Below are 27,933 nucleotides of genomic sequence, written 5' to 3'. Positions count from 1 at the left end.
AAACCATTTCTGACAACATGAAAAAGGGCTGAGGAAGGAATGGAGAGAATGTGGAGCCCAGTGGTTCAGCGAGAGATATACATTTTCCAAGAGACAGGAAGTAAAAAAGTTAAAACAAAAAGTCTACAAAAGAGGAGCTCTGTAGAAAAGGCAAAAATGGTGGAGAGGGGGCTCAAGGGGTGGAGGAAAGAGATTTTGAAATATTTTCAAGTAAAAATATGAGAATATTAGACAACAAACAATATAAAATAAAAAAGAGAATAAGAATCAGATTTCAGACACAGTAGACTGAAGAGCTGGTGGAATTACTAACAGCAAAAGGGAACAGAGAAGAGAGTCTGAAAGATGAGTAGCTTTCTTTTTGTAATGCTGGGTTTAAGGTGCCAGTGAGGTTCTCACTAGTGGAAAGGGTGTAAGAGCTTTAAGAGGTAAACTTGGAAGTTGTGTATAATCTAGAGCTCTTTGTCCAATACGGTAGCCTCTAACCACAGGTGACCACTGAGCAACTGAAATATGGCTAGCGTGAACTGAGATGTGCTCTAAGCATAAAATACACACTAGATTTTTAAGATTTTCTATGAAAGAAAAAAAACAATGTAAAAATCTTTTTCTGCATTGATTACATGTTGAAATATTTGCATGGATTGGGTTAAATAACATTATTAAAACTAATTTCACTTGTCTGTGTACTTTTTAAATGTGATTAGTAGAAAACTGAAAATTATATATGCAGTTTATGTTACATTTCTATTGGACAACAATATTAGTTATATATTAAGACCACAAAAGGGACAGAGATATCATTCTGAAGTTTCTCAACTAAACATAGATATGGGAGAAAAAAGAACACACATCATTATAATAGTTAATATTTACTAAGCACTCCAAGCACTATGCTAGACACATAAACGGCACCATCATATTTGTTCCTCCCGAAAACCTTATGAAACATTATCATCTTTTATAGGATAAAATACTGAAGCCCAAGGTCACACAGTTAGATGCTGGTGTCAGGATTCAAGCCCACGAATGACCTCAGATCTCAGGTTCTAAACTGTCACATACATTTCAGAACAAGTTATGCTCTCCAATTATTAAGTGGTTAGAATTAAAATGTCATATTTAAGTTAACTATTTATTAGAATGGTTCATTGTCAAAGTCAGTTATGTCCCAATTCAATTAAGAAGAAAGCTACAAATGTGTGAATCTGTAACTTTAGAGTTTCGATGATCTACTGATGCTGGCCGTATTTTCACCACGTTGGGCCACTATAGAAGTTTCTGGTGCAACTTCTTTTCCCTTATCAATGTCTACTCCCAGAAATGCAAACCTGTCAAGTTAGATGGTCGATATCCAACTGTCCAACCCAGACGATCATCCACCTAACCCTGAATAGCAGGGCCCTGTTTTCTGAACATAACTAGATACATAGTATCTACTTGACACATTTTCAACATTCTCTTTCGGAACCCGAAAGCACCTGAACCTCCCAAACTGACTAAAACGTTTTGAAGGAAACTAGATTAAATGGAACCCTTGTTGAAGAACCAAAAATTAGGCTTACCCAACCGGATACTTAAAAATGGATTTTGTACTCCTTGCAAACGCTATACGTTCAAAGAATCAAAAGAGAAAAAGGCTGGATACTTTGGAATCCTAGGAATCGTAACAGTAAAATATCCTAAAAATATAAACTGAAGTCAATAAGGTATCTTTCATTTATCTTTGGTTGGTTCACTGGTTTTGATTTCAAAGACAAACTTATATTTCTTTCCTTTTTACCTTTAATTTCTACTACCTACCTGGGAAAGATGGTAACCACAGAACTGCTGAACTTACATAGTCATGGCTATAATTACATAATTTTCAAAAACTTACTCATGTAAATTTTATTAAACAATTTGTTTCCAATTAATACATTTCTCCAGACTAATTTTTAAAAAACCACTGCCATAAATCCACATTATAGAAATAGAAAAACAAAAGGAAATTTGAAAGAAAAATATTTATTTTGGAATAATAAGACTAACTAGCAGAGATATCTTACAAGACAGTTCATATTGGACATGTATTCAAAAGGGTGTCTCTCTGAACTGACCCACTAAGTTATTTATAAATTCAACCCCCTAACTTTCCTACTCCCTGCCCATTTTTTTTTTTAACGTAATACGATTTCAGCCGGGCACGGTGGCTCATGCCTTGTAATTCCAGCACTTTGGGAAGCTGAGATGGGTGTTGATCACTTAAGGTCAGGAGTTAAGAGACCAACCTGGACAACATGGTGAAACTCTGTCTCTACCAAAAATACACAGATTGGCCTGGTGTGGTGACGTGCGCCTGTAATCCCAGCTACTCAGGAGGCTAAGGAACGAGAATCACGTGAGCCCAGGAGGTGGAGGTTGCAGTGAGCCAAGATTGCACCACTGCATGCCAGCCTGGGTGACAGAGTGAGACCCTGCCACAAAAAAAGAAAGAAAAAAAAAGTAATGCGATTTGGGTATTAAAAAAAAACTCCTCTGAAGATCCAAAGTTTCTGAGAAATACTTATCTAAATAGGAACCATCACACCTGGGCAGGATAAAGCTTTCAAGAGCTTGCCCTTGATCTTAGCTCCTTTAGGTTAACATTCCCATGACTTTTCTATTCAGCTAAAGAGATTTCCTTGGACTTATTCCCTTACTCACTACAATTCCTACCTATACTTTAGGACAAAGCTTCAGAGCCCAAAGGAGAGAGCCAGTTGGCCCTAAAAATGCTTTGTCCACTCTGATGCCAAGGTGCAAAGAGCATGAAGCGACAGACCAGGCGTAAGAGATAGCCGCCTAGACTCGTCAATGAAGGCTGCCAAAATCGGGTCCCTCCTGTCGGGAGTATCACCCTCCTCCCAAGCTTTACTTGAGACTCTCATCATTACAAATATCAGCTGCATAATCTTTGCAGTTACTCCCCACGTGTGCATTAGCATAAAGCAGCTTGCTTTATTGGGTTAATTCAAAAGAGTTATCAAGTACCTACTGTGCGCCAGGCACAGCTGTAGGTACTAGAAATATAGCAAGCAATGAACGAAACAACAAAAATCTCTGTCTTCCTGAAACCTATATTCTGGTAGAGGAGACGTTCAAGAAACAAGCTAAAGAAACAAAATATGCAGTACGCTAACTAATACATGCTCAAGAGAAGACAAATGAATCAGGCAAGGGGAATATACACTGTGGTGGGCGGGGTAGGAAAGGTTGGAATTTTAAGATTAAGTGGTCACACATGATCAGGCAGAAGGTACGTGCCTAAAAGGGTAGCCACAGCAAAATCAGATGGAGTAGGGAGAGAAAGGAAGTGAGCTGATTTTAACAAGCCCTGAAGTGGAGAGAAAACCCTACGGGAAGGGGGAGACGCAAAGACTGAACATGGACCACTGAAGACAAACGCGGATTTCACATTTTGCCTAAAGACCAGTCCTTTGCGGATGGCACAACAGATGTTCTCCTTTTGTAACCAAAGAACCAGGCTCTGCTGCTAAAACTGACGGGCAGTTCATCGGACATGGGTGAACACACACACACACACACACACACACACACACACACACACACACAGCTTACTGCCGAGGAGAAACAAGCGTTACTAATCCAGAGTGGAGAACTGGCCTGGGAAACCGGGCAGAGAGAGGAGTTGTCGGAAAGAACACACCAGAAGCCCCTCCGAGCCCAGACACTGATAGAAACCCAGCCCCTTCCCAAGCCAATCTGCAAACCCAGGAGGCACCGACGAGCGCACAGACACACCCCCGGGGTGCAGGCGCGGTGAAGGGAGGAGAGGGGCAGGAGCTCGACCGTTAGGGCCCGAACCCCAGAACTCCCGAGGCAGGGTGTGTGCCGCGCGCGGGAAACGCCGTCCCCCAGGCGCCCGCGGGAGGTGGCGAGAGCAGGTTCGGGGGGCCGGACGGTGGGCTGCGCGCGGGAATGGCCGCCGCGAAGGAGGGGCGGCTTCCTCGGGCATCCGGGGCGCCCGGCCCCGTGCAAGCAACAGGGGACTGGGCGCGAGCGTGCGCCTCGAGGTGCCGGGGCGGGACGGGGGAGCGGGGACCGAGACAAAGTTCCCGAGACCTGCGGGCCTCCGGCCGACCCGCGCGCCCCCGGCCCAAACGCTCAGCGCCCGCTCCCCAGGCCCGCGCGGACCCGGCCCCTCCGAGGGTAGCGGGTTCCAGCGGCGAACTCGCAGCGCCCGCGCCACCACCCGCTCGGCCCTTTCCCGCCCGGTGCGTGGGTCCAGGAGAGAAAGAAAGCGCGGCGGTGGCGGTGGCGGCGCGCGGCCCCACTCACCATGATCCGCAGCGGCTGCGGCGCGGCGACCCGGGCGGGCGGCGATGCGCTGTCCAGGGTAGCCGGGTCCCTCTGCCCGGCGCTATCTCGGCGCCCGCGCCGGTTACCCACACCCACGCCCGGCGCGCGCACGCCCGCCCGCGCCTCCCCGCCCCCTCGGGCTCGCGCCGCCGCCGCGCTGCGCTCCGAGCCTCGGGGCCGTTTCGTCCCCGCCCCCTCTCCCACAGGGGCCTCGCCGGCCGCCGCGCCTGGAGGGCGCACGGGGGAGGGGCGTAGGGCAAGCGAGGCGGTGCCCCCCTCCCCTGCGGCCTCGCGCGCCCCCTCCTGGGCGACCGACCTCGCTCTCGCGTCCGCGGCGTCCCCTGCCGGCCGGGCGGCGATTTGCAGGTCCAGCCGGCGCCGGTTTTGCGCGGCGGCTCAACGTTCGCGGAGCCCCATGAGTAGCCACCCGCTGCCCAGATCGGCGGCCGCTGCCGCGGGGAGAAGCAGTAGCGTGCAGGGCGGGCACGCTGGTCTTCCTTCTAGTTGGGCTTCGGTGGGTTTGAAGCACACGTTAGGGGGAAATGGCTCTGTTCGTGCAGGTTTGCGGAGTCTGGGTTTCATAGGTTTAGGGGGTGGGGTGGGTTTTTCGGGGGTGCGGTGGGAAGCGGATCAGTTCGGATAACGGCCCTGAGCAGGAGGCTCTGTCCCCCTCCCGGCCTGACGCGGGGCTTCCAGCGGACACCACCAACGGTGAGCGCACCCTCTTCACTGTGAACACAACGGTGGACTCCTAGAGCCTGCGCTTCTGGTTACTTTGTGTGTGGCCCAAGTGAAAGACGTCGGAAAAATTGGACTTGCCTGAGTATTACACGAACTTTCTTCCATTTCACCCTTAAGCATGGGAAGTTGGCAGGCGTGATGACTCCCTCCTGTAATCCCAGCACTTTGGGAGGCTGAGGCAGGCGGATCACTGGAGGTCAGGAGTTCGGGACCAGCCTGGGTAACATGGCGAAACCCCGCCTCTTAAATAAAAAATACAAAAATTAGCTGGGTGTGGTGGACCGCGCCTGTGATCCCAGCCACTCGGGAGGCTGAGGTGGAGGATGGCTTGAGCCCAGGAGGTCGAGGCTGCAGTGAGCCGAGATCACGCCACTGCACTCCAGCCTGGGCGACAGAATGAGACCCTGTCTCAAAAAAAAAAAAAAAAAAAAGTGAACTTGTGAGGCTCATGTGGTAAACATGTTTATTGGGGTTGAGAGCAGCCCGTGTGGCTGTGCACGGAGGGAGGTACCTGCACCATACACTTAGCATCCCACACCTGGGGTGGTGCGGGAGCCCTTGCGGAGTTTTGTGCAGTAGCAGAGTGAGTAACCGTAGGTACCTCTTAGGCTAAATCTTAACTGTCATACAATCACCTAATATATAGTTTCCTAATAGAGAGTTTTTCTTCCTCATATAGAATTTCCGTATCTGAAGTGGTAAATATTAGGCATATATTTGTTTATAAAAGGCATATGATTTGATGACCATAAACAGGTTAACCTAGTCTGATAAAAAATCTCAGGAGTCAGCTCTGCCACATACTGGGTGTGTGGTATTGGGTTGGTTGCCTAAACTGTCTGTGCTCCAGTTTCCTGATTTACGAATTTGGGATAAAATAGCATTTAACATTAAATGTAGCTGTTAGGGTTAAATTAATATGGGTAAAACTCTAGATAAATATCTGGTATAAAAGTACTAGTTATTGATTTGTTATCAATTTGATGCATTTGAGAATCAGAAAGTGATATTCTATTTAATGCTGGCATATTTTTATAAAAAGTGTGGCCCAAATCAAAGATACAATTTCATTTCAGCTTCACTTACTTTGTTCACTCAGAAAAGATTTCAGTGCCTACTATGTGCTAGGCATTTTGGTAACAGCTAGGGTTACAGTGATGAAGAAAAACACAGTCCCTGCTGTTAGGAGTTTTTAGAACCTGTGATGATCTATATTATGATATTGAGAGACTTGAAGTAAATTCACATAAATAGTCCCCAAATATTGTTTTTCCTTGGAATGATTTTCTTCTTTCTGTTTTACATGTGTTCTTTCTTCTATTTTATACGTGTTATATTTGAAAGCTATAAAAGTAGCTTCCACGTCTTTTGGATATTGAATGATAAAAACTCTGGACCTGAATTTCACTGTATCACTAATCTGATGCAGTAGAATGTGAATTCTTAATCTAGATAGTGATTTTTTAGATATTATTGTGTATAAGTAGCACCAGAGGGTTTAATACAATACAGGGATACCTGAGATCCATCAAGATGACCTTAGGTACAGACCAAGAATATGAATTTTTTTTGGTTTTGCTTTGGGTTTAATATTTGCTATCAGTTTCATGTTGTGGAAGTATCTTCTTCATTGTAGAGGCATCTCTGACCCTGCATAAAGTATAATGGAGTCTCTATGGGTCTTGAAGTGGTGAAACCTCCATTTCTAAGGAATATGAATTTTGAACAAGCACCACAAATGATACTGGTGCAGCCAGGCAGTCCATGGACGATATTTTGAGAAACTAAATTCCATTATCCATTCAGGGAAAGCTTTAGTATATTTTTCTAACAACATGAAGGGAAAAAAAATTTTTTAAGTGACAATGGACCTCCAAGAACCCTGCTGCTGTTGCTTGCAAAAGTTGTATCACTGATGTCATCTAAACCTTGCAAAGCACACCAGGTAAACATGGGGAAGGAATTCTTAAACTTTGAATTATCGTATACTTCCACATTACCATTTAGCCTGATAATCATTATTTTACCTTTATTCTCTAAAAACACACATCAACCCATAAGGCCAGAAGGAGATCTAAAAAGTCATCTATATCTTATCTGTTTCTTAAAATATTATTTTATGACTTTCCCTATCACCACAACAAAGGAACAAATGAGACAGCAAATGCCAGAGGGTCTTTTTCCTCACCAATATTTTATTAAATAGAAAAAGGAAATGGTGGCCAGGCACGGTGGCTCACGCCTGTAATCCCAGCACTTTGGGAGGCCAAGGCAGGTGGATCAGAATGTCAGGAGTTTGAGACCAGCCTGGCCAACATGGTGAAACCCCATCTCTACTAAAAATACAAAAATTAGCTGGGCGTGGTGGCAGGCACCTGTAATCCCAGCTACTTGGGAGGCTGAGGCAAGAGAATTGTTGGAACCCAGGAGGCGGAGCTTGTAGTGAGCCGAGATAGCACCATTGCGCTCCAGCCTGGGCGACAGGGCAAGACTCTGTCTCAAAAATAAATAAATAAATAAATAAATAATTTTTTTTTTTTAAAAAGGAAGTGGTTCTACCTGTATAAATACAGGACTGGAAACGTATCTTAACCAGATATAACTGGGAAAGGGTCTTAACTGGGTATAACATGAACTCCCACTTATTTATCAATGAAAAATTTAACATGCCATCACTTACATGATTTTATAATATTTACTTTTGTTGTTCTCTTGTATGGATTACAGAAAAGCTGGAATCTGTTTCTTAGCTGTACGGCAAGCCCATATTGAGCATGTGTACAATAACATAGACTAATTGTGTGTTAGGTACTTAACGTGGATGTGGTGCTATATAAAGTGATGATTAGCATAATCTAAGAATCTTAAACCTAAAAATAGAGATCTGACTGATACTCTTTCTCTCCCTCTGTCACATATCTTAGATTTTATAGGTTCAGAAAGTGTGTCTCAGAGGAGTTAGAGAAGACCAATTAATAGATGACAGTGCTGAAGCCTGGATCTCCTGAATCCTGGGTGAGTATTCTCATTGTCCTACTGCCCCTGCAGTGCTAGTCTGCCAGCCCTCATCAAAATTATGAAGTAGGCAAGCTTTGTTTTGGGGGGAGTTTAATCTCCTTTTAGTGTGGTTCTCTTCTGAAGAATCCCTTCTTTTGATATACCTAGCATCTTTGTGTTTTATCTTGAGAAAAATACTCACTTACAATGTATTATGACTTTAAATCAACTTTCTACATTTCTTCAAAGTATTTGTACTTTCAGCACAGTAGTAGAAACAGACTCTGGAAATCACGTCCTTTCCTTGACCATGTCTTCTGCTTTGTGTAAAGAAAGCTCTGCACCTATATGAGTTTAGAAATGAAAAATAATGAGATAAAGAGTAAAGAGTAAGCCCAAGTGAAGGCACATTGAAAAAATCTGAGTTCCCTCCATCAAATTTAGTGCAGCTTTCACTTGATATGTTAGGACTAAGGATTTATGACAAAGCAATATATGTATATATTGGCCATTTGATTGGATGTAGTAACAAGGAGACAATCATGAGCTTGTATCAATCCAGGTTTAAAATAAAGTTTATGTTAATTCATTTGAAAATATTATGCTGAGTACTATATTGTAGTATAACATTCTAGAGCAGAGGTTGGCAAACTACAGCTGCAGGACAAATCCAGCCAGTTGCCTGCTTTTGTAAATAAAGTTTGTATTAGAATACCACCATGCCCATATATTTACGTATTGTCTGTGGGTGCTGTCATGTTAGGACAGCAGAGTTGTGACACAGCTGTATGGTCTGCAAGTCCCCAGATATCTATTATTTGGCCCTTTACAAAAAAAAAGTGCCAATTTCTGTAGAACTTGGATGATATTAATATGGCCTGGAACAATATAGATAACTTCCCTTGTTTTATGAAGCTCATATTTCAATGAGAGGAAAAAGACAATAAAGAAGTCTAGATAGAGAAGTATCAGGAAGAAACAGTATGATAATAGAGTGACTTGGGGGTAGCACTTTATTTTTCTAAGTTTTTGCTTTTTAAGTTTTGTATGTATTTTAATTTTTATATATTTAATGCATACACGTGCAGATTTCTTTTTTAATTATTGTTATTATTTTTTTATTTTACTTTAAGTTCTGGGATATATGTGCAGAATGTGCAGGTTTGTTAATAGGCATACGTGTGCCTTGGTGGTTTGCTGCCCCTTCAACCCATCACCTAGGTTTTAAGCCCTGCATGCGTTAGGCATTTGTTCTAATGTTCTCCCTCCCATCACCCCCTAACCCCGACAGATTTTGGTGTGTGATTTCTTATATGCATATATTGCATATTGGTGAAGTCTGGGCTTTTAGTGTACCCATCACTAAATAGTGAGTATACTACCTGATAGGTAATTTTTCAACCCTTCTACCCCTCCTACCCTCCCACCCTCTGACCTGTTAAAGTCTCCAGTGCCATCCACGTTGCTGCAGATCACATGATTTCATTATCTATGACTGACTGGTATTCCAGGGTGTGTGTATGTATGTGTGTGTATGTGTACACATTTTCTTAATCTAGTCCTCCATTGATGAACACTTAGGTTGATCCCATATCTTTGCTATTATGAATAGTGCTGTGATGAACATACAAGTGCAGGTATCTTTTTGATACAATTATTTCTTTCCCTTTGGGCATATACCCAGTAGTGTGATTGAGGGATCAAATAGTAGTTCTATTTTTAGTTCTTTGAGAAATCTCCGTACTGTTTTCCATAAAGGCTGTACTAATTTACATTCCTGCCAACAATGTATAAGCATTTCCTTTTCTCTACATCTGTGCCAATCTGTTGTTTTTTGACTTTTTAGTAATGGCCATTCTGACTGGTATAAGATGATGTCTCACTGTGATTTTAAAATGCATTTCCCTGATGATTAGTGATATTAGGCATTTTTTCATGTTTGGTGGCCACTTGTATGTCTTCTTTTGAAAAATGTTGGCTGGGCGTGGTGGCTTATGCCTGTGATCCCAGCGCTTTGGGAGGCTGGGGCGGGCGGATCACGAGGTCAGGAGTTTGAGACCAGTCTGGCCAACATAGTGAAACCCTGTCTCTACTAAAAATACAAAAAATTAGCCGGGTTGTGGTGGTGTGCACCTGTAATCCCAGCTACTTGGGAGGCTGAGGCAAGAAAATCTCATGAACCTGGAAGGCAGAGGTTGCAGTGAGCTGAGATCGCACCATTGCACTCCAGCTTGGGTGACAGTGCGAGACTCTGTCTCAAAAAAAAGAAAAAAGTCTGTTCATATTTTCTGTCCATTTTAAAATGGGATTATTTGTTTTTTTCTTCTTGAGCTGTTTGAGTTCCTTGTAGATTCTATATATTTGCCCTTTGTCAGATGCATAGTTTGCAAATTTTTTTTCTATTTTGTAGGTTGTCTGTTTAATCTGTTGGTTATTTCTTTTGCAGTGCAGAAGCCTTTTAGTTTAATTAAGTCCCATTTGTTTATTTTTTGTTTTTGTTGTGTTTGCCTTGGGGACTTAGTCATAAATTATTTGCCTAGGCCAATGTCTTTTAAAAGAGTTTTTTCCCAGGTTTTCTTCTAAGATTTTTGTAGTTTCAGGTCTTACACTTAGGTCTTTAATCCATCCTGAGTTAATTTTTGTACATGGTGAGAGGTAGGAGTCCAGTTTCATTCTCCGACATATGGTTATCCAGTTTCTCCTGCACCATTTATTGAAGTAGGTGTCCTTTCCTTGGGGAGAACACTCTAAATAGGATGGTCAGGAAAGGCCCCTCTAAGCACATGATATCTAAATTGAGATACCAATGATGAAAACAAGCCAGCCATGAAGCCATGAGAAGATTTAGGGGAAATCCTTCCAGGAGGAGAAGATAGCAAATGGAAAAATCACACTTTGAGACAGAAAAATCAGGCTTCTTTGAGGAACAGGAAGGTAGCCAGTGTGTCTGGAAAGTGTGAATCATCAGGGATTGTAGTGAGGATGCAGACCAAATCCTATAGATAGAGATCCATGTGTTTGTTGACACCATGGCCACTGGTCCCTGCTCTGTTGCTATGCCTTTGAGGACCTCAGTCCTAAGGAATCCAGGTCCTGGCAGAACATTTTTACGTGATGTTTACTGGTCAGCTGCAGTTATCCTAGTTTAAAAAATCTAATGGGGGCCATTTCTTTGTACTCTTGTAGCCATTTGACTTTATCTTTCGTCTTTTTGTTATGCTCACTTAACTGATCTTATTTACGCATTCTTGCACTTTACCATTTTGTCTTTCATAGATGATATTTTACTTAAATTGTCTTTGTTAATTTCTTTTTAAAATTTTTTAAAAATGTATTCATGGCAAGTAGCACGGGCATAAAGTGGGATAGTGTACTTCACAAGGAAGGCAGTCCTTCGGCATGACCTGCAATAGCCATCCCAATCCATACCACAGAGTGGCTGTTCCTTTCCCAGGTGTCCCCCTCCAAAATTAACCCCACACAGTAGTCCTCCAACCTATTTTTGTTGCAAACCTACTCTACAGCAAACTTGAAGCCTAGAATTCAACTGAGGAAGGAGAGAAAATGTTGATAAAAATCTAACCATTTAGTCTCAAGGAGGGCACACTGCTTGGACTCCCCCTTTTCTATTCCCCATTGTAAGTGTGATTGTGTGAGTGGGAGTGTGGGGGGGTGTGGCAGTGTGAAGCCACACATCCTCTTCTGCTAGAATTAGAGTAATGTAAATAAGAGACTAGACTAGCAACTCATAATTAATCATTTTGAAGTCTATGATTTTTTGGCCTGTAGTTGGGTTGATCTGTAACAAATGATTTTTACAACATTATTGTAAAGTTGTTTTTTTTTTTTTAAAGATGGGATCTCCTTTTTTTTTTTTGAGCCGGAGTCTTGCTCTGTCGCTCAGGCTGGAGTGCAGTGGTGCGATCTCAGCTCACTGCAACCTCTGCCTCCCGGGTTCAAGTGATTCTCCTGCCTCAGCCTCCCAAATACTAGGATTACAGGCGCATGCCACCATGCCTGGCTGATTTTTGTATTTTAGTAGAGACAGGGTTTCACCATGTTGGCCAGGCTAGTCTCAAACTCCCGACCTCAAGGGATCTGCCTGCCTCGGCCTCCCAAAGTGCTGGGATTACAGGCGTGAGCCACCACACCTGGCCAAGATGGGATCTCCTTATGTTGCCCAGATGGGGTCCTGAACTCCTGGGCTCAAGGGATCCTCCTGCCTTAGCTTCCTGAGGAGCCGGGATTACAAGTTTGTGCTACCACAAATTATTTTCATTACTGTAAATTATTGAAGATGTTATTGTGAATGTAGTTGGTGATAAAATTTACACGGATGCACAAAATTTAATAGACTCTTCCCTTGACTTTGCTTCACCTTAGACTGATTGGTCCTGCATTTTCTTTCTATTGTCATCAAGAACAAAAGCCTTCAATATGAAAACCCTGTATGCCAACAAATAATCTACCCAAAAATTTTGTCAACTTCACCCTAAAGCAAGGAGTTTAAATGTATTAAGAAGTCATCAGGTGGCTGGGCACAGTAGCTCATGCCTGTAATCCCAGCACTTTGGGAGGCTGAGGCAGGTGGATCACTCGAGATCAGGAGTTTGAGACCAGCCTGGCCAACATGGTCAAACACCTTCTCTACTAAAAATACAAAAAAATTAGCTGGGCGTGGTGGTATGTGCCTGTAATCCCAGCTACTTGGGAGGCTGAGGCACGAGAATCGCTTGAACCCGGGAGGCAGAGGTTGCAGTGAGCTGAGATTGCACCATTGCACTCCAGTCTGAGCGACAAGAGCGAAATTCCGTCTCAAACAAAACAAAAAAAAAAGAAGTCATCAGGCTAATAAAAATAGCTAGAAAATATAGTCTTATTTAAACATAGCTAATGCAGTATTATATTTGTCCCAATTGGTATTAAATGAGGATACAAAATAAGAACAGTCTCAATGTAGTTAACATTTTATCTTTCCATTAAATTGGTTGATTAACCTTGTAGAAGAAATAGAGATGAGGAGTCTCAGTGGTACTCAAGAGTACAGGTCTCAATTATGTGCATTGTTACAACCTGAGCAAGTTCTTCAATGTCTAGGAAACAGAGACTAAAGCAGGGTGTCCAATCTTTTGACTTCCCTGGACCACATTGGTCTTGGGCCATACATAAAATATACTAACACTAATGATAGCTGATGAGCTAAAAAAAGAAAAATCACAAAATAATCCCATAATGTTTTAGGAAAGTTTACATTCAAAGCCATCCTGGGCTGCATGCGGCCCATGGGCCGTGGGTTGAACAAGCTTTGACTAAAGGCATCCTATAATTAGTGCAGAAGTCACAGCAGGCAGCCTCGGCTTATAACTTCATTCTGTAAGCTCAAATGTGATATTTACAGGTAGCTACTGGGTATCCAATAGAAGCCCAAAATTATGCTAGGTAACTTACAATAGTAGCTCATTTAATCCTCACAATAGTCCTGTGACTAGCCCCGTTGTAGAGGTGAGGGACCCGAGGCTCAGAGACATTCAGTAATGTACACAGGGTCACATGGTTAGGCAGTTGGAAAGTAGGACAGCCAGGATTCAACCTAAGGCCTGTTGGACTCTTTCCAGGACACCATGCTGTTTTGAAGAATCCTATCTTTAAGAATCTTTGTAGACTTGTCAGAGAAATTCAGTTTCTTCAGGTCATTTCTTCTTATTGAGGGTCAGTCACTTATATGACACGGGTCCACTGTGACTCTAGGAGAGCTTCACAGTATTGGTAGAAGAGTAGGGTTGAAGCAAAATGTTATGCTCATTAAGGTTGTCATAGTGGCTTAAAGACAGCCTTCAGAGATCTGTAGGTTAATTTTGCAGTTACAGTGAAAGGGAAATTCTTCTGCATTGTTTGCCGAAGGAGTGGAAAGACAAGTGTATGTCACTGGTCTTCCTTCAGCTATTAGTATTAAAGTCTAAAAGAGCAGATAAGGTGTGAGCCTTTCCAGTGATTTTATTTATTTTTCTTAATTATAGAACATTTCAAACATATACAAAAGAAGACAGAATAATAATGAATCCTAATGCATTCATCATCTATCTTAAAATTATCAACTCATGACCCATCTTGCTTTATCTATATCCTACCTATTTTCCCTCCATCTATTACTTTGAAGCAAACCTCAGATATAATAATTTATCTGTAAATAATTTAGTATGTATCTGTAAGGACAAGGATTTTTTTAAAAAACACAATCACAATACCATTATAATACCTTAAAAATCAGATTTCTTAATGTCTTTGGAGACAATAAGTGTAGGCCAGGTGCGGTGGCTCACACCAATAATCCCAGCACTTTGGGAGGCCAAGTTGGGCGGATCACCTGAGGTCAGGAGTTCGAGACCAGCCTGTCTAACATGGGGAAACCCTGTCTCTACTGAAAATACAAAAATTAAACAGGCATGGTAGCGGGCAGCTGTAATCCCAGCTACTCAGGAAGCTGAGACAGGAGAATTGCTTGAACCTGGGAGGCAGAGGTTGCAGTGAACCAAGACGGCACCACTGCACTCCAGCCCAGGCGACAGAGCAGGACTCCATCTCAAAACAAAAATAAAATAAAATAAGTATACAATGCTCCAGTTAGGTTTATGTCTTTCTTTTTAACATTGCAGTTGCTTGATGTGTCTTTTAAGTCTCCTTTAATATCTACATCTATTCATCTCTTTTTCTTGTAATTTGTTTGTACTGTAGAATTTCCAATAGTCTGGATTTTGTTGATGGCATCCCTGCAATGGGAATGCCATAGCTTAACAAGTGCTCTGCATTCTGTATGTTTGTAAATCGGTAACTGGCTCTAGAGGTTTGATCGGATTCAGGTGAGAATTTTTTTTTGGCAAAAATATTTCATACATTTGTGGTGTGCTTTTCTATCAGGAAGCACAAAATATCTGATTGTCCACTCTTTCTATGATGTTTAGGCATGCTCAATACTACATCCAGTGATTCATTAGGGGCTGAAAAACTGTGGTATTCTAGCTCTACATTCCTTTTTCATTTATTAGCTAGAATGCTTTAAAGAAAAATATCCCCCATATACTCTTTGGTTACCTAAGGGGTATAGTTTGTATAGGAAAGACAGGATAAATGCCAATTGTAAAATAAAGAGCTGGTTCATTAAACAACATAAAAATGCAGAGAACAGGCCGGGCGTGGTGGCTCACGCTTGTAGTCCCAGCACTTTGGGAGGCCGAGGCGGGCAGATCACGAGGTCAGGAGATCGAGACCACAGTGAAACCCCGTCTCTACTAAAAAATACAAAAAATTAGCCAGGCGTGGTGGCGGGCGCCTGTAGTCCCAGCTACTCGGAGAGGCTGAGGCAGGAGAATGGCTTGAACCCGGGAGGCGGAGCTTGCAGTGAACTGAGATTGTGCCACTGCACTCCAGCCTGGGCGACAGAGCGAGACTACGTCTCAAAAAAAAAAAAAAAAAAAAAAAAAAAGCAGAGAACAAGTTCAAAATTTAGATATGAGATAGGCAAAGAATAAACAGCATTTAGAAATACTGGTGCTAACTGCCAAGATCAATAATGCCACGTTAACTGTTGTTGCCCAACATGTTTTTATATCATTTATGTTCTACCTGAAAATAGAGTGGCTCTTTCAAAGAATTTGTTTTATTTATATAAACTCTGAAAAGGAAAAAATTAACAGAAGGCTTTAACATGATTGATCCCTTTCAAGGGGATAGGTCAGAGTTCAGGAGAGTGAGTCATGAAGAATTTGTCTAAAATCTTGTTTGGTGACCTCACTGAACTAACTGGATGGAAAAGTACATGTAACAGTAATCTTGGGACAAAATATAGTTTATGTCCAATCCCTAACTAATTCTGTTAGAGGTAAATTTACAAGTAATTCTATCAGTACTTCAGGTTAGTTCAGTATTTTACTTATAATGTTAATTTTGACTGCCTTTTTAGTTTGTCACACAGTAGACATTTGGTAAATATTTGAGACAAACTGGCCTTTTGTTATTTACCCCATGCCACCTGAGGTTTCTGTGACATTCTAAAGAGAATTTTATCCAATTCAAAGCTCTTTGAAAAGTATATTATTTTATTAGATAATGGAAATATAGTCCCTGATTAAATGTCAATTTAATAATATATTTATGTAAACAATATTGTGAAACAAATATGGTCATTACCCTTTTGAGACCTGCACCATGCTAGCATTGTAAGATGTTTGCAGGCCTCCGTGGTGACTCACATCTGTAATCCCAGCACTTTGAGAGGTCAAGGCGGGTAGATCACCTGAGGTCAGGAGTTTGAGACCAGCCTGGCCAACATGGTGAAACCCCGTCTCTACTAAAAATACAAAAATTAGGTAGGCATGGTGGCAGGCACCTGTAATCCCAGCTACTTGGGAGGCTGAGGCAGGAGAATCACTCAAACTCAGGAGGTGGAGGTTGTGGTGAGTCAAGATCTCGCCACTGTACTCGAGCCTGGGTGACAGAGTGAGACTCCATCTCAAAAACAAACAAACAAACAAAAAGATGTTTGCAAAAAACTTTGGACACACAGTTCTAGCTATCACAGAGATACAACACATATATAAAACACATTTAAATAACACAAAAATAAAAACAACAATCACATTTGTTAAGCACAGTGGCTGCTTTGGACCTTGTGTTTTGTAGGTTCTAATATTTTCTCCACGTTTCTGATAGTGACACTGAACATGGTACTAGCAGTGAAGAAACTGCTGCCTGACCAGTACCCACAGGGTCTGTTGAATTCCAGTAATAGCGACAATTCAGTGAGCTGGGAATTAATATCCAGGAAACTTACATATGTTGGAGCCTAAGATAAGGTTAGCTAGTAAGAGTGGGGCCAAGTATTACCAACGAAAGAAGATTTCGCTTATTTGCATTTTTCTCTATTTTTTGTCCCTAAAAGGACACACACTTCAATTCATATGTACCTATCCTGATCATTCTTCCTGTAGTGAAATTGAATGAAGCTTGGTGATACTTCCAGTTGAGTTTGTGCTCACCTGCTCTTTTACATTAATATCTGCAGCTTTAAACGGCAGTGCACCAAGCTGGATGCAGTGGCTCATGCCTGTAATCCCAGCTATTCAGGAGGGTGTGAGGCAGTGGGGGACCAGGGGGTGGCTAGAGCCCAGGAGTTCGAGGCTGTTGTGTGCTATGATTGCACCACTGCAGTCCAGCCTGGGCACCAGAACAAGGCCCTGACTCTAAAAATAAATTAATTATAGTAAAATAAAAGGCAATGCACCAATAGCTACACATCATGGTGCAACAATTTGTAGTCCATCATTTCCAGTGAGCTGAAGTCACTAAACTCCTGAATTTGGATGCATAGACGTGATTAAAGACCTCACATTTAGAGGATGGCCTCTTTTACCATACAACTTTGGACTCACCCTGCTCCCACAACTCTCATCCCGCCTCCAGCCTCCAGCAAGTATTGCATAGCTTTGGACCTTGCTAAGTGAACTTCTGCTGGTGTTTACACATAGTTTTCTCATCCAGACAAATAGACTATCAACCAGACTGTATCTTGGAACTTTAGCATGCAGTCTCATAACAGTACTCAGAACATGCTTATAAATGCAAAGATCGGACCACCTCTGAATTTCTTAAACACTTTATTGTTTATTTATTTATTTGAGACACAGTCTTGCCCTGTTGCCCGGGTTGGAGTGCAGTGGCATGATCTCAGTTCACTGCAACCTCCATCTCCCAGGTTCAAGCAATTTTCCTGCCTCAGCCTCCCAAGTAGCTGGAATTACAGGTGCCCCACCACCACAACCAGCTAATTTTTAGTATTTTTATATTTATTTATTTATTTATTTTTTGAGATGGAGTTTTGCTCTGTCACCCAGGCTGGAGTGCAGTGGTGAGATCTCAGCTCACTGCAAGCTCCACCTCCCGGGTTCATGCCATTCTCCTGCCTTACCCTCCCGAGTAGCTGGGACTACAGGCACCCGCCACTACGTCCAGCTGATTTTTTTGTATTTTTAGTAGAGATGGGGTTTCACCATGTTAGCCAGGATGGTCTCAATCTCCTGACCTCGTGATCCGCCTACCTCAGCCTCCCAAAGTGCTGGGATTACAGGCGTGAGCCACCGCGCCCAGCCTTTTAGTATTGTTAGTAGAGATGGGGTTTCGCCATGTTGGCCAGGATGTTCTTGAACTCCTGACCTCAGGTGATCCACCTGCCTCAACCTCCCAAAGTGCTGGGATTACAGGTGAGAGTCGCTATGCCCAGCCAACAAACACTTTAAAGCAAACCGATAGCCTTTGGAACTGGCTGGGGAACAGGTCAATACCCTTTGTTCCACTTTAGGAAAAAGAAAAAATAAATAAATGGAAAGAAAACCCAATCCATGTTTTAATGGGACTATTCAAGATTCCTACTCTGCCAGAAGATAGGCTGAAAATTAAAATTTAAAATATGACACAATGGAGACCAAGTACATAATCTCAAAGGGCTCTAAGTATCATAAATCTTCAAGAAAAATAAATGCAAGAGCAACTTTGTTTTTTTTTTTTTTGAGACGGAGTCTCGCTCTGTCACCTGGGCTGGAGTGCAGTGGCGCGATCTCGGCTCACTGCAAGCTCCACCTCCTGGGTTCACGCCATTCTCCTGCCTCAGCCTCACGAGTAGCTGAGACCACAGGTGCCCGCCACCACGCCCAGCTAATTTTTAGTAGAGATGGGGTTTCACCATGTTAGCCAGGATGGTCTCGATCTCCTGACCTCATGATCCACCTGCCTCGGCCTCCCAAAGTACTGGGATTACAAGCATGAGCCACTGTGTCCGGCCAAGAGCAACTTTTAATACTTTCTACAAACTCAATACTACCTCCTGAGTAGCTGGAATTATGGGCATGAGCCACTGCACCCAACTTAGTGTTGACAAAGAGAACCAAGGAAATTAATTCTTAGCATTGAAACAAAGCACAAACTCATTCTGTAGCCAAGTTGTGGTATTTGAGTAATAATCTCAGACACATTTCCTTATTAAGGTCATTAATAGATATCCATCTATACTCTGAGTATTTGTCTGCTAGTATTATCTTGAACTCACTGATACTGAGTATCCACCAAAAGTCTGTTTGAGAGAGGAATTTTTTAATGGGGACTTCTCATTTTTGTAATCTTATCTACATAGGCTAAATCCATCCCTGCATTAAGCCAGGTCTTCAGAAAGCTTAGGACAGGGACCAAATCAAATTGACCCTTACTAAATTGTTTGACTCCACTGAACTTTGCACTATACTATCATTTTATATTAAGAAATACCATAAGAGGCCGGGCGCAGTGGCTCATGCCTGTAATCCCAGCACTGTGGGAGGCCGAGGAGGGCGGATCACAAGGTCAGGAGATCTAGACCATCCTGGCTAACACGGTGAAACCCTGTCTCTACTAAAAATACCAAAAAATCAGCCGGGCATGGTGGCAGGCGCCTGTAGTCCCAGCTACTCGGGACGCTGAAGCAGGAGAATGACGTGAATTAGGGAGACGGAGCTTCCAGTGAGCCGAGATTGCACCACTGCACTCCAGCCTGGGTGACGGCGGGAGACTCCATCTCAAAAAAAAAAAAAAAAAAAAAAAAATTACTTGCCCTACTAGAAGGAACCTAAGATAGAGGTGGCTCATGCCTGTAATCCCAGCACTTTGGGAGGCCGAGGCGGGCGGATCACGAGGTCAGGAGATCGAGACTGCGGTGAAACCCTGTCTCTACTAAAAAAAAAAAAAAAAAAAAATCAGCTGGGCGCAGTGGCAGGTGCCTGTAGTCCCAGCTGCTCGGGAGGCTGAGGCAGGAGAATGGCGTGAACCCGGGAGGCGGAGCTTGCAGTGAGCCGAGATCACGCCACTGCACTCCAGCCTGGAGGACAGAGCGAGACTCCATCTCCAAAAAAAAAAAAGAAGTCCATATAACTTATTTTTTATCTGACTTTACTATGTATGTTTGTAATGGAATAATTTTCACTTGCTCTAATTACTAGAGTAATCATCAAAATGAATTCTAAAAAGTTGATCAAGTAATGGGGTACCTTTGGCAAGACCAAAACTCATTCATTAATTCATTTATTCAGCAGGTATTTTTTAACTCGTTTCATGTGTGTGGTATTTGCCACTAGTGTGTGTCTTCTTCAGCAAAGAATGTCTTCAAATTTTTGGCCCATTTGTTATTTTTTCTCTTATTGAGGTTTTTGAGAGTTCTTCATATATTCTGCATACAAGTCCTTTATCAGATATGCATGTTACAAACATTTTCTTCTAGTCTATGGCCTGTTTTTTCTTTCTCTTAACAAAGCCTTTCAAAGAAAAGTTCTTAGTTTTGATATAGTTCAAGTTGGTATTTTTTAAATGAATTGTACTTTCTGTGTTGTATACAAGAAATACTTGCTTCCCAAGGTCACAAAGATTTTCTTCCTGTATTTTCTTCTAGAAATTTTGTAGCATTAGATATTACATTTATGTCTATATGATTCATTTTCAGTTAATTTTTGTATATGGTGTAAGTGATGGGTCAAAGTTCTTTTTTTTTCTTTCTTTTGTATACAAGTGTTCAATTGTTATAGTACCATTTGTTGAAAAAACTAATTTTTTTCTTTTTTTTTTGAAACAGAATCTTGCTTTGTTGCTCAGGATGGAGTGCCATGGCGCAATCTCGGCTCACTGCAACCTCTGCCTCCTGGGTTCAAGTGATTCTCTTGCCTCAGCCTCCCGAGTAGCTGGGATTACAGGTATGCACCACCATGCCGGGCTAATTTTTGTATTTTCAGTAGACACGGGGTTTTGCCATTTTGGCCAGGCTGATCTTCAACACCTGACCTCAGGTGATCCACCTGCCTCAGCAAGTCTATTATTTTTTAATTGCCTTTGTATCTTTGTCAAAAATTAGTTGACCTATATGTATGGGTCTATCTCTAGACTTTCTATTCTGTTCCATTGATCTGTGTGTCTACCTTTTCACCAATACCACACTGTCTTGATTACTATTTCTTTACGGTAAGTCTTAAAATCAAGTTTTGTAAATTTTCCACTTTTTCAAAACTGTTTTGGGGTATTCCAACTTCTTTGCTTTCCCATATAAAGTTTAGAATCAACTTGTCGACATTCCACAAAAAATCCTAGAGAAAGTGTGGCTGAGATTGTGTTAAATCTGTAGGACAGTTTAGGAAGAAGTGACATCTTCACAATATTGAGTTTTCCAATCTACAAACTGGTATATTTATCCATTGTTTAAATCTTTTTAGACTTCTTTCAGCACTGTTTTGTAATTCTAAGCATATCTTCCATAGATTTTGTTAAATTTTTACCTAAGTAGTTCATGGTTTTTGATGCTATTGTAAATGGTATTTTTAAAATTTCAATGTGTGGTTGTTGCTAGCATATAGAATTACAATGAATTTTCATATATTGACATTCTACCTTGTGATATTGCTAAACTTACTTATTCGTTCCAGAAGCTTTTTGGTAGATACTTGGAGATTTTCTACAGAAACAATCAGGTCATGTGTCAATAGAGACGGTTGTTTTTCCTTTCCCATATGTATGCCTTTTTTTTTCCTTTTCCTAACTCATTCAGCTGACTTGGGCCTCCAATACAATGTTGAATAGGAATAGTGAGAGCAGACATCGAATGCTTGTTCCTCATCTTAGGCAGAAAGCTTTGCCTTTCACCAGTCATTATGATGATGGTTGTAGGGTTGTGTTTGTTTTGTAGATGTCCTTTAGCAGGTCAAAGAAGTTCCCTTCTTTGGCCAGGCACGGTGTCTCACGCCTGTAATCCCAGCACTTTGGGACCCTGAGGTGGGTGGATCACCTGAGGTCAGGAGTTTGAGACCAGCCTGGCCAACATGATGAAACCTCATCTCTACTAAAAATACAAAAAAATTAGCTGGGCGTGGTGGTGGGTGCCTGTAATCTCAGCTACTTGGGAGGCTGAGGCAGGAGAGTCGTTCTGAACCCAGGAGGCGGAGGTTGCAGTGAGCTGAGATCATACCATTGCACTCCAGCCTGGGTAAAAAGAGCAAAACTCCATCTCTGAAAAAAAAAAAGAAAGAAATTCTCTTCTTTTTCTAGTTTGCCAAGAATTTTTTTTGTTGTTATAAATGGATGTTAAATTTGGTCAAATGCCTTGACTGTGGTCTAGTAAGATAATCATACACTTTTTTTCTTATTTGGTTTGTGGATTTGGTAAATTTCATTGATTAAATTTTCCTGTAAGCATTTGTTTTAGCTGCATTTCACACATTTTGACATGTTTTTATTTCATTTTTATTCAATTCATTTTCTATTTTCTCTGATTTCCTCTTTGACCCATGTGTTATTTAGAAGTGTGTCTTTTCATTTCTAAAGATTTGGGGGTTTCCCAGATATCTCTTTGTGCAATAAAATATACTGTGTCTGTATTAAAAATGAAAGAAAGGACATTACTTGAGATGCTACAGACACTTAAAGGACAATAAGGGAATAGGATGAACAAATTTATGCCAGCAAATTTGACAATAAAATGGACAAACTATTTGAAAGACACAAATTACCAAAGCTCATTCAAAAAGAAATAAATGACCTGAATGGTTCTATGTCTATTAAAGAAATTGAATTCATACTTTACATTTTTCTAAGAAAGAAACTTCTGGCTCATATGATCTCAAATATATGTACTGCTAAATAGTTTTTAAAGAAATAACGTGAATTCTATATAAACTCCTCCAGAAAATAGAAGAGGAGGGAGGACTATCCAACTCATTACTGAGGCCAGCTTTATCTCAATACCAAAATCAGACAAAGACATTATCAGAAAACAACAGAACAATGTTCTGTGTGTGCTTGAAAAGAATGTGTATTCTGCTGTTGTTGGGCGGAATGTTGGTTTCACCCAGTGTCAGCTAAGTCACACTTGTTCGTGATATTTGGTCTTCTATATACTTAAGTTGCCTTCATCTTTAATCTCAGTACCTTCAAATAGTGTTATATGGCTTCTCATATGGCATAAGAAATTTACCACAGTATATTCCCAATTCTCCAGTTCTACCTTTTGTGCTATTGTTGGCATGCATTTTACTTTTTATATGCCATAATACTATATAATTCATTACTCTTATTTTTGCTTCAGATAATCAATTATCTTTAGAACAACTTAAAACAATTTTTTTTTAAGATTTTACTTTCAGCTTAGCCATTTCTAGAGATCTGCATTTCTTTGTGTAGATCCAACTCTCTGCCTAGCAGCATATTCCTCTGTAGAATTTCCTTGACTATTTTTTGTAGTACAGGTCTCAGGTAATGAATTCTCTCAGTTTTTGTTTGTCTCATGTTTACATGAGATTTCAAACATTTTACCTGAGATAAATAAATTTCTAGAGATGAATGCCATTAATTCCCTTTCTCCCTGCAAGCACATCAAGAGGTAAAATCTACTTTCATTCCCCTTAAACTTGGGCTGATCTTGTGACTCACGGACGTTGCAGTGAGCCGAGATCGCACCATTATACTCCAGCTGGGCAACAGAGTGAGATTCTGTCTCAAAAAAAAAAAAAAAAAAAAAAGAAGAGATTCATAAGTCTTCACTAGCTGATGGTATGGACTAGCAATATTAATTTTCCTATGTACATTCAACTAGTAGAGTTTCATGAAATACAGCTTACAACTTCTGTTCAGGTAATCTCACCAAGACTTCAGATATTCAGGATCTAGTAGCATTTTTATTCAGTGAAAACAAAATCTTTCCTTCTTCCTTTTTTTCCTTTTTTTAATATTCGTTCTTCATTCAAATTTCAAACTGTGTTGTATATTGTGGTAAATGCGAGTAAATGCTGCTTCATCCTCAGTGGAAACTAAATCACTACTCTTTGGCTGCAAGCCTTTAGCTGGCGATGCACACAGATGGCCCCGGCATTGTTTCTGGGACTGGCAAGAAGAGACTCCCTTGTGAGATGGAATCAGAAGCCTGCCAGTCAGCCTTAGGAGAAAACAAAACTGGCTGAAATAATGTGTTCATTAAGGTGGCTATCCAGGAATTTTCAATGTTTTTATTTACTTCCTCTAGCTTTTTCTCAAAGAAGGTTTCAAGAGAAAGCTATTTATCAACCTAAGGAAGCCTGTGCATCCGTGGCGCAGTCACTTGCACTTCTTTTATAGAGTGATATGTTTTCCCTCAAGCTAGTAACTGAGATAGAGTAATGAAAAGAAAGATGACTTCCTGAAATACATACAAAAATAAAATATCTGCTTTCAGGCAATCTTCATTAAGGATATTTAAAATGTAATTATTGTACTTCAGGTGGAAAGGTAAAGTCTTTTGCTACTAATATTCATCATTATTCAGCTACTTATTTTGCCAGTTGCTGCAGTCTTGACTTCGCATAGCTAAGTGTGTTTCTGGACTTGTCCTAGGCCAAAGGAGAGTCTTGCTGCCTTGATGGAAGTTACACCACCTCTTTTGTCCTGGTTATGCTCTTATCTGGTGACTGGTCATGTGAGGATAGAAAGGCCCAGCTCCCTGTGCCACTTCTGGAGCACCCCATAGGACAGAATGGGTCACACCCCCACTGGCCAGTCCTGCTTCCTCACTCCCTCACAGACATTGATCCCAAGAGCACTCCCCAGTAAATGTTCTCCGTTTCAGAGAACTGCTTCCCATAGGCAAACGGACCCACAACAATATATTCAGGAAGGTATTCCCCCACAATTCATGTGCTGAAACTCTAACTGCCATGGTGATGGTATTAGGAGGGTGGAGCCTTTGGGAGGTGATTTGATAATAAGGGCTCTGCCCTCATGATTGGGATTCATGTCCTTATAAAGAGACCCAACAGAGCTAAGCTCACTCCTTTTGCCATGTGAGAACTCAGCTAAAAGGTGCCATCTGTGAACTTGGAAATGGGCTCTCACCAGACACCAAATCTGAAGATGCTTGATTTTGGACTTCCCAATCTCCAGGACTATGAGAAGTAAATTTCTGTTGTTTGTAATCCACTCAATTTGTGGTATTTTGTTATAGCAGCCTGAACTAAGACACCAACTCAACAACTAACTTTGATTTATCTAAACCCCCCAGTTATTTCCTGTATTATTTAAAAATAGGAAATACTGTATTTCCTATATTATTCCAAAGCAAATCCCATATGCCATATTTTTATCTGTAAACATATCAGGATGTGCTGTATCTTTCAAAAGTAAGGACTCTTGCTTTTAAAAACCATAACTGCAATACCATTATTACACCTTTAAAAGTTTTTTTTTTTTTTTTTGAGACGGAGTCTCGCTCTGTCGCCCAGGCTGGAGTGCAGTGGCGCGATCTTGGCTCACTGCAAACTCTGCCTCCCGGGTTCACGCCATTCTCCTGCCTCAGCCTCCCGAGTAGCTGGGACTACAGGCGCCTGCCACCATGCCCGGCTATTTTTTTGTATTTTTAGTAGAGACGGGGTTTCACCGTGTTATTCAGGATGGTCTTGATCTCTTGACTTCGTGATCTGTCCGCCTCAGCATCCCAAAGTGCTGGGATTACAGGCGTGAGCCACCGTGCCTGGCCCTAAAAGTTAACAGTAATTCCCAATAACATCAAATAAAGTCAGTGTTTACTTAGTTTGAAACAGGATCTATATAAGGGCCTATAATTGTAATTGATTGATATGTCTCTTAATTTTCTTTTGATCTTTAGCTTCTTTTTTTCTCATCAGATAGTTTTTAATCCGTATAATTTTCAACTTTTGTGATTACTGTGCTTGGATATACAGTCCCTTTTTGTATGGAACATAAGCTCAGTCTCAAGAGTTTATGGTAATACATGTGATACTAATAGTAGTTACCTTTTGAGGCCTTTTTATGAACCAGGCACTCATAGTGCTTTGCATATATTATCTCAGTTAATCTGCGTAACAACCCTCAGCCCCATTTTATAGATAGAAAAACTCTCCCATTTGAGACTTCCAGAGGTGAAGTAATAAGAAACAGAGCTGAACCACGTCATTCTGACTCCAGAGTTCATGTTCTCAACCTCTAGACTCCGCTGCCTGAGTAAACGTATTAGAAGTTAATGCCATGCTGAGTGAGTGCTATGTTATTCTCAGTACATTCATGGGTGTTTGAAATTTTTCCTAGGTTAACAAAAAAAAAATTGAATGCTGTCATAAAGTGGCCATGTAGTTAATCTAAATCAACAAACTCTCTGTGTACATGGAACTGGGTAGGAGCTGAGCAAAATCCATAGATAAATGATATTTGATCTCTGCCTTCCAGATGCTCACAGGCCAAAGGTTGGTGGTGGGAGACAGACAGATACAAAAGCAGATTGAATAAAAAGTGGGCTGTCGGGAGTCTATAGTAGAGCTGTATACAGAAAGTGATGGAGGTAGAAAGGTCATTCTAAATTGGGGGTTTAGGGAAGGCATTGGAGAATGTGGGAGCTGCAAGGCCCTTCAATGATGAGAAGGATATTAGCAAAGTGTAGGTGGTTGAGGATTGAAGATGATGAGTGTTAAAATGTGATACCACATTCTAAAGTTCCTTTGGGGCTTCTCTTTCTCCCAGTTGACTACGTGGAAATGCACAAAGCATTCATTGAAGCTTTCTCCCCAACTCAGCAACTTGCGACATAGGCAGATAGGAACTAAACTCTGACTCTGCCTTCACTGCCTTTCCAGGCAGGATCCAGGTTGGGGTGCGATGTTAAGGTCATGTTGTCCACCTGTATTAGCTGCCATTATCTGTTTAGGTCAGGCAACTTGCCAGGTCTACCTTGGCAGGAAAGCCTCAGTTCCCAAGATAACCTGTTTTGTGCCTCTCTGATTACAACCTGACTGCAACCCTGCATTGTTCTTAGTGAGCAGTGATCAGCTATCACTGCACGAGGTGACCAAACTCTGTGCTTAGTGGCAGATCCATCTGAGATTCCTTTTGGGTGTGCTAAGAAACAAAGCTCTCCTTTCTAGTACTTGGAGGGACTACTTACTTCATTTTACATCTTTATTAGAGAAACCTGCTTCTGTGGCTTTATGAGGCTAAGCAAAAAGGGTGTGCTAAGCAGCAAAGTTGTCATTTCCGTTTTGTCACCTGTCAGCAGCAGAAGCTCAGGCTGCCTGACCTTTTCCCAAGCCTAGTGTCTCCTACCTGCCTCCTCGCACATCTTGCAGTTATGTTCTCAGGAAAGTCAAGTAGGTTTAACATTAATCAAAGACAAACCTAAGTAGAGGAGTAAATCGACTACCCACTCCTCCCCTCCAAACAGTATATAGTAATGAATTCAAAAGCAAAGTATTTTCATTATCCATGCTAGCAACTCTTGTCACTAAGGATGAAAGTTGAGTTAATAATAAGCCCACAGGCGCTGACTTCGAAGATATAAGGATAACGTATAAAACAATGTTGCTATATTATTTCCAATGAAATATTTTTTTAATTTTTACACTTTTATGTTTTATTTTCTTCTTATCACATTTATAGCATGTAATAGTTCTTAGTGCTGTCCATTAAATAGTTCTGGTTTTCCTCCAAGATTCACAATAGTAGTATATTTCCTGAACTCTAGAACTTAGATGTGGGCATGTGATTTGCTGTATAGTTAAGACAGTGTGAGTGAAGGAAGTGGATGCCACCTCCAGACAAACTTTGGGAGTCAACACATGATTGCCTGTGCTTTGCTGTCCCTTTGCCATAGTAACTGGTGACTTTCTGGGTGACGGCTGCTCCTTCAGTCTGATTCACCTGGTAGATCCCCCAGCCAACTCTGTGATAGATATGCAGCACGAGGTGGAGATCAACCCTGGATGTTTTAAGTGACTGAAACTTTGAGGTGGAATGTTACTGCAGCATTACCTAGCCTCATTTGAC

General features: G+C 41.5%; 1 protein-coding gene and 2 long non-coding RNA genes across 8 annotated transcripts in view; 1 reads left to right on the top strand and 2 right to left on the bottom strand.

Annotated features, from left to right (window-relative positions):
* Nucleotides 1-4,436, bottom strand: part of ELOVL2 (ELOVL fatty acid elongase 2) — a 65,626-nt gene extending 61,190 nt beyond the window's left edge. For 4 of the 5 annotated variants that reach the window (XM_055264145.2, XM_055264147.2, XM_063632405.1 and 1 more), the window contains exon 1: nucleotides 4,321-4,436. In XM_055264145.2, the coding sequence (XP_055120120.1) occupies nucleotides 4,321-4,323 (3 nt within the window). In that variant the 5' untranslated portion in view covers nucleotides 4,324-4,436. Of the gene's footprint in view, nucleotides 1-1,331; nucleotides 1,402-4,320 lie in introns of those variants that run through there. The other variant, XM_055264146.2, reaches the window with a different exon arrangement.
* A 220-nt stretch (nucleotides 4,437-4,656) lies between these two features.
* LOC129473534 (uncharacterized) overlaps nucleotides 4,657-27,933 on the top strand; it is a 33,986-nt gene continuing 10,709 nt past the window's right edge. The window contains exons 1-3 of one of the 2 annotated variants that reach the window (XR_008654288.2): nucleotides 4,657-4,855; nucleotides 8,007-8,097; nucleotides 20,723-20,840. This is a non-coding gene — a long non-coding RNA (uncharacterized lncRNA). Of the gene's footprint in view, nucleotides 4,856-4,963; nucleotides 5,053-8,006; nucleotides 8,098-20,722; nucleotides 20,841-27,933 lie in introns of those variants that run through there. The other variant, XR_010119084.1, reaches the window with a different exon arrangement.
* The window catches only part of LOC134735703 (uncharacterized), a 41,319-nt gene continuing 21,658 nt past the window's right edge, over nucleotides 8,273-27,933 (bottom strand). Inside the window, exon 3 of the long non-coding RNA XR_010119083.1 lies at nucleotides 8,273-8,423. This is a non-coding gene — a long non-coding RNA (uncharacterized lncRNA). The remainder of the gene's footprint in view (nucleotides 8,424-27,933) is intronic.

The sequence above is a fragment of the Symphalangus syndactylus genome, chromosome 23 (genome assembly GCF_028878055.3).
Source record: "Symphalangus syndactylus isolate Jambi chromosome 23, NHGRI_mSymSyn1-v2.1_pri, whole genome shotgun sequence".
NCBI classification, from domain to species: domain Eukaryota; kingdom Metazoa; phylum Chordata; class Mammalia; order Primates; family Hylobatidae; genus Symphalangus; species Symphalangus syndactylus.
This window is presented reverse-complemented; position numbering and strand designations above follow the sequence as displayed.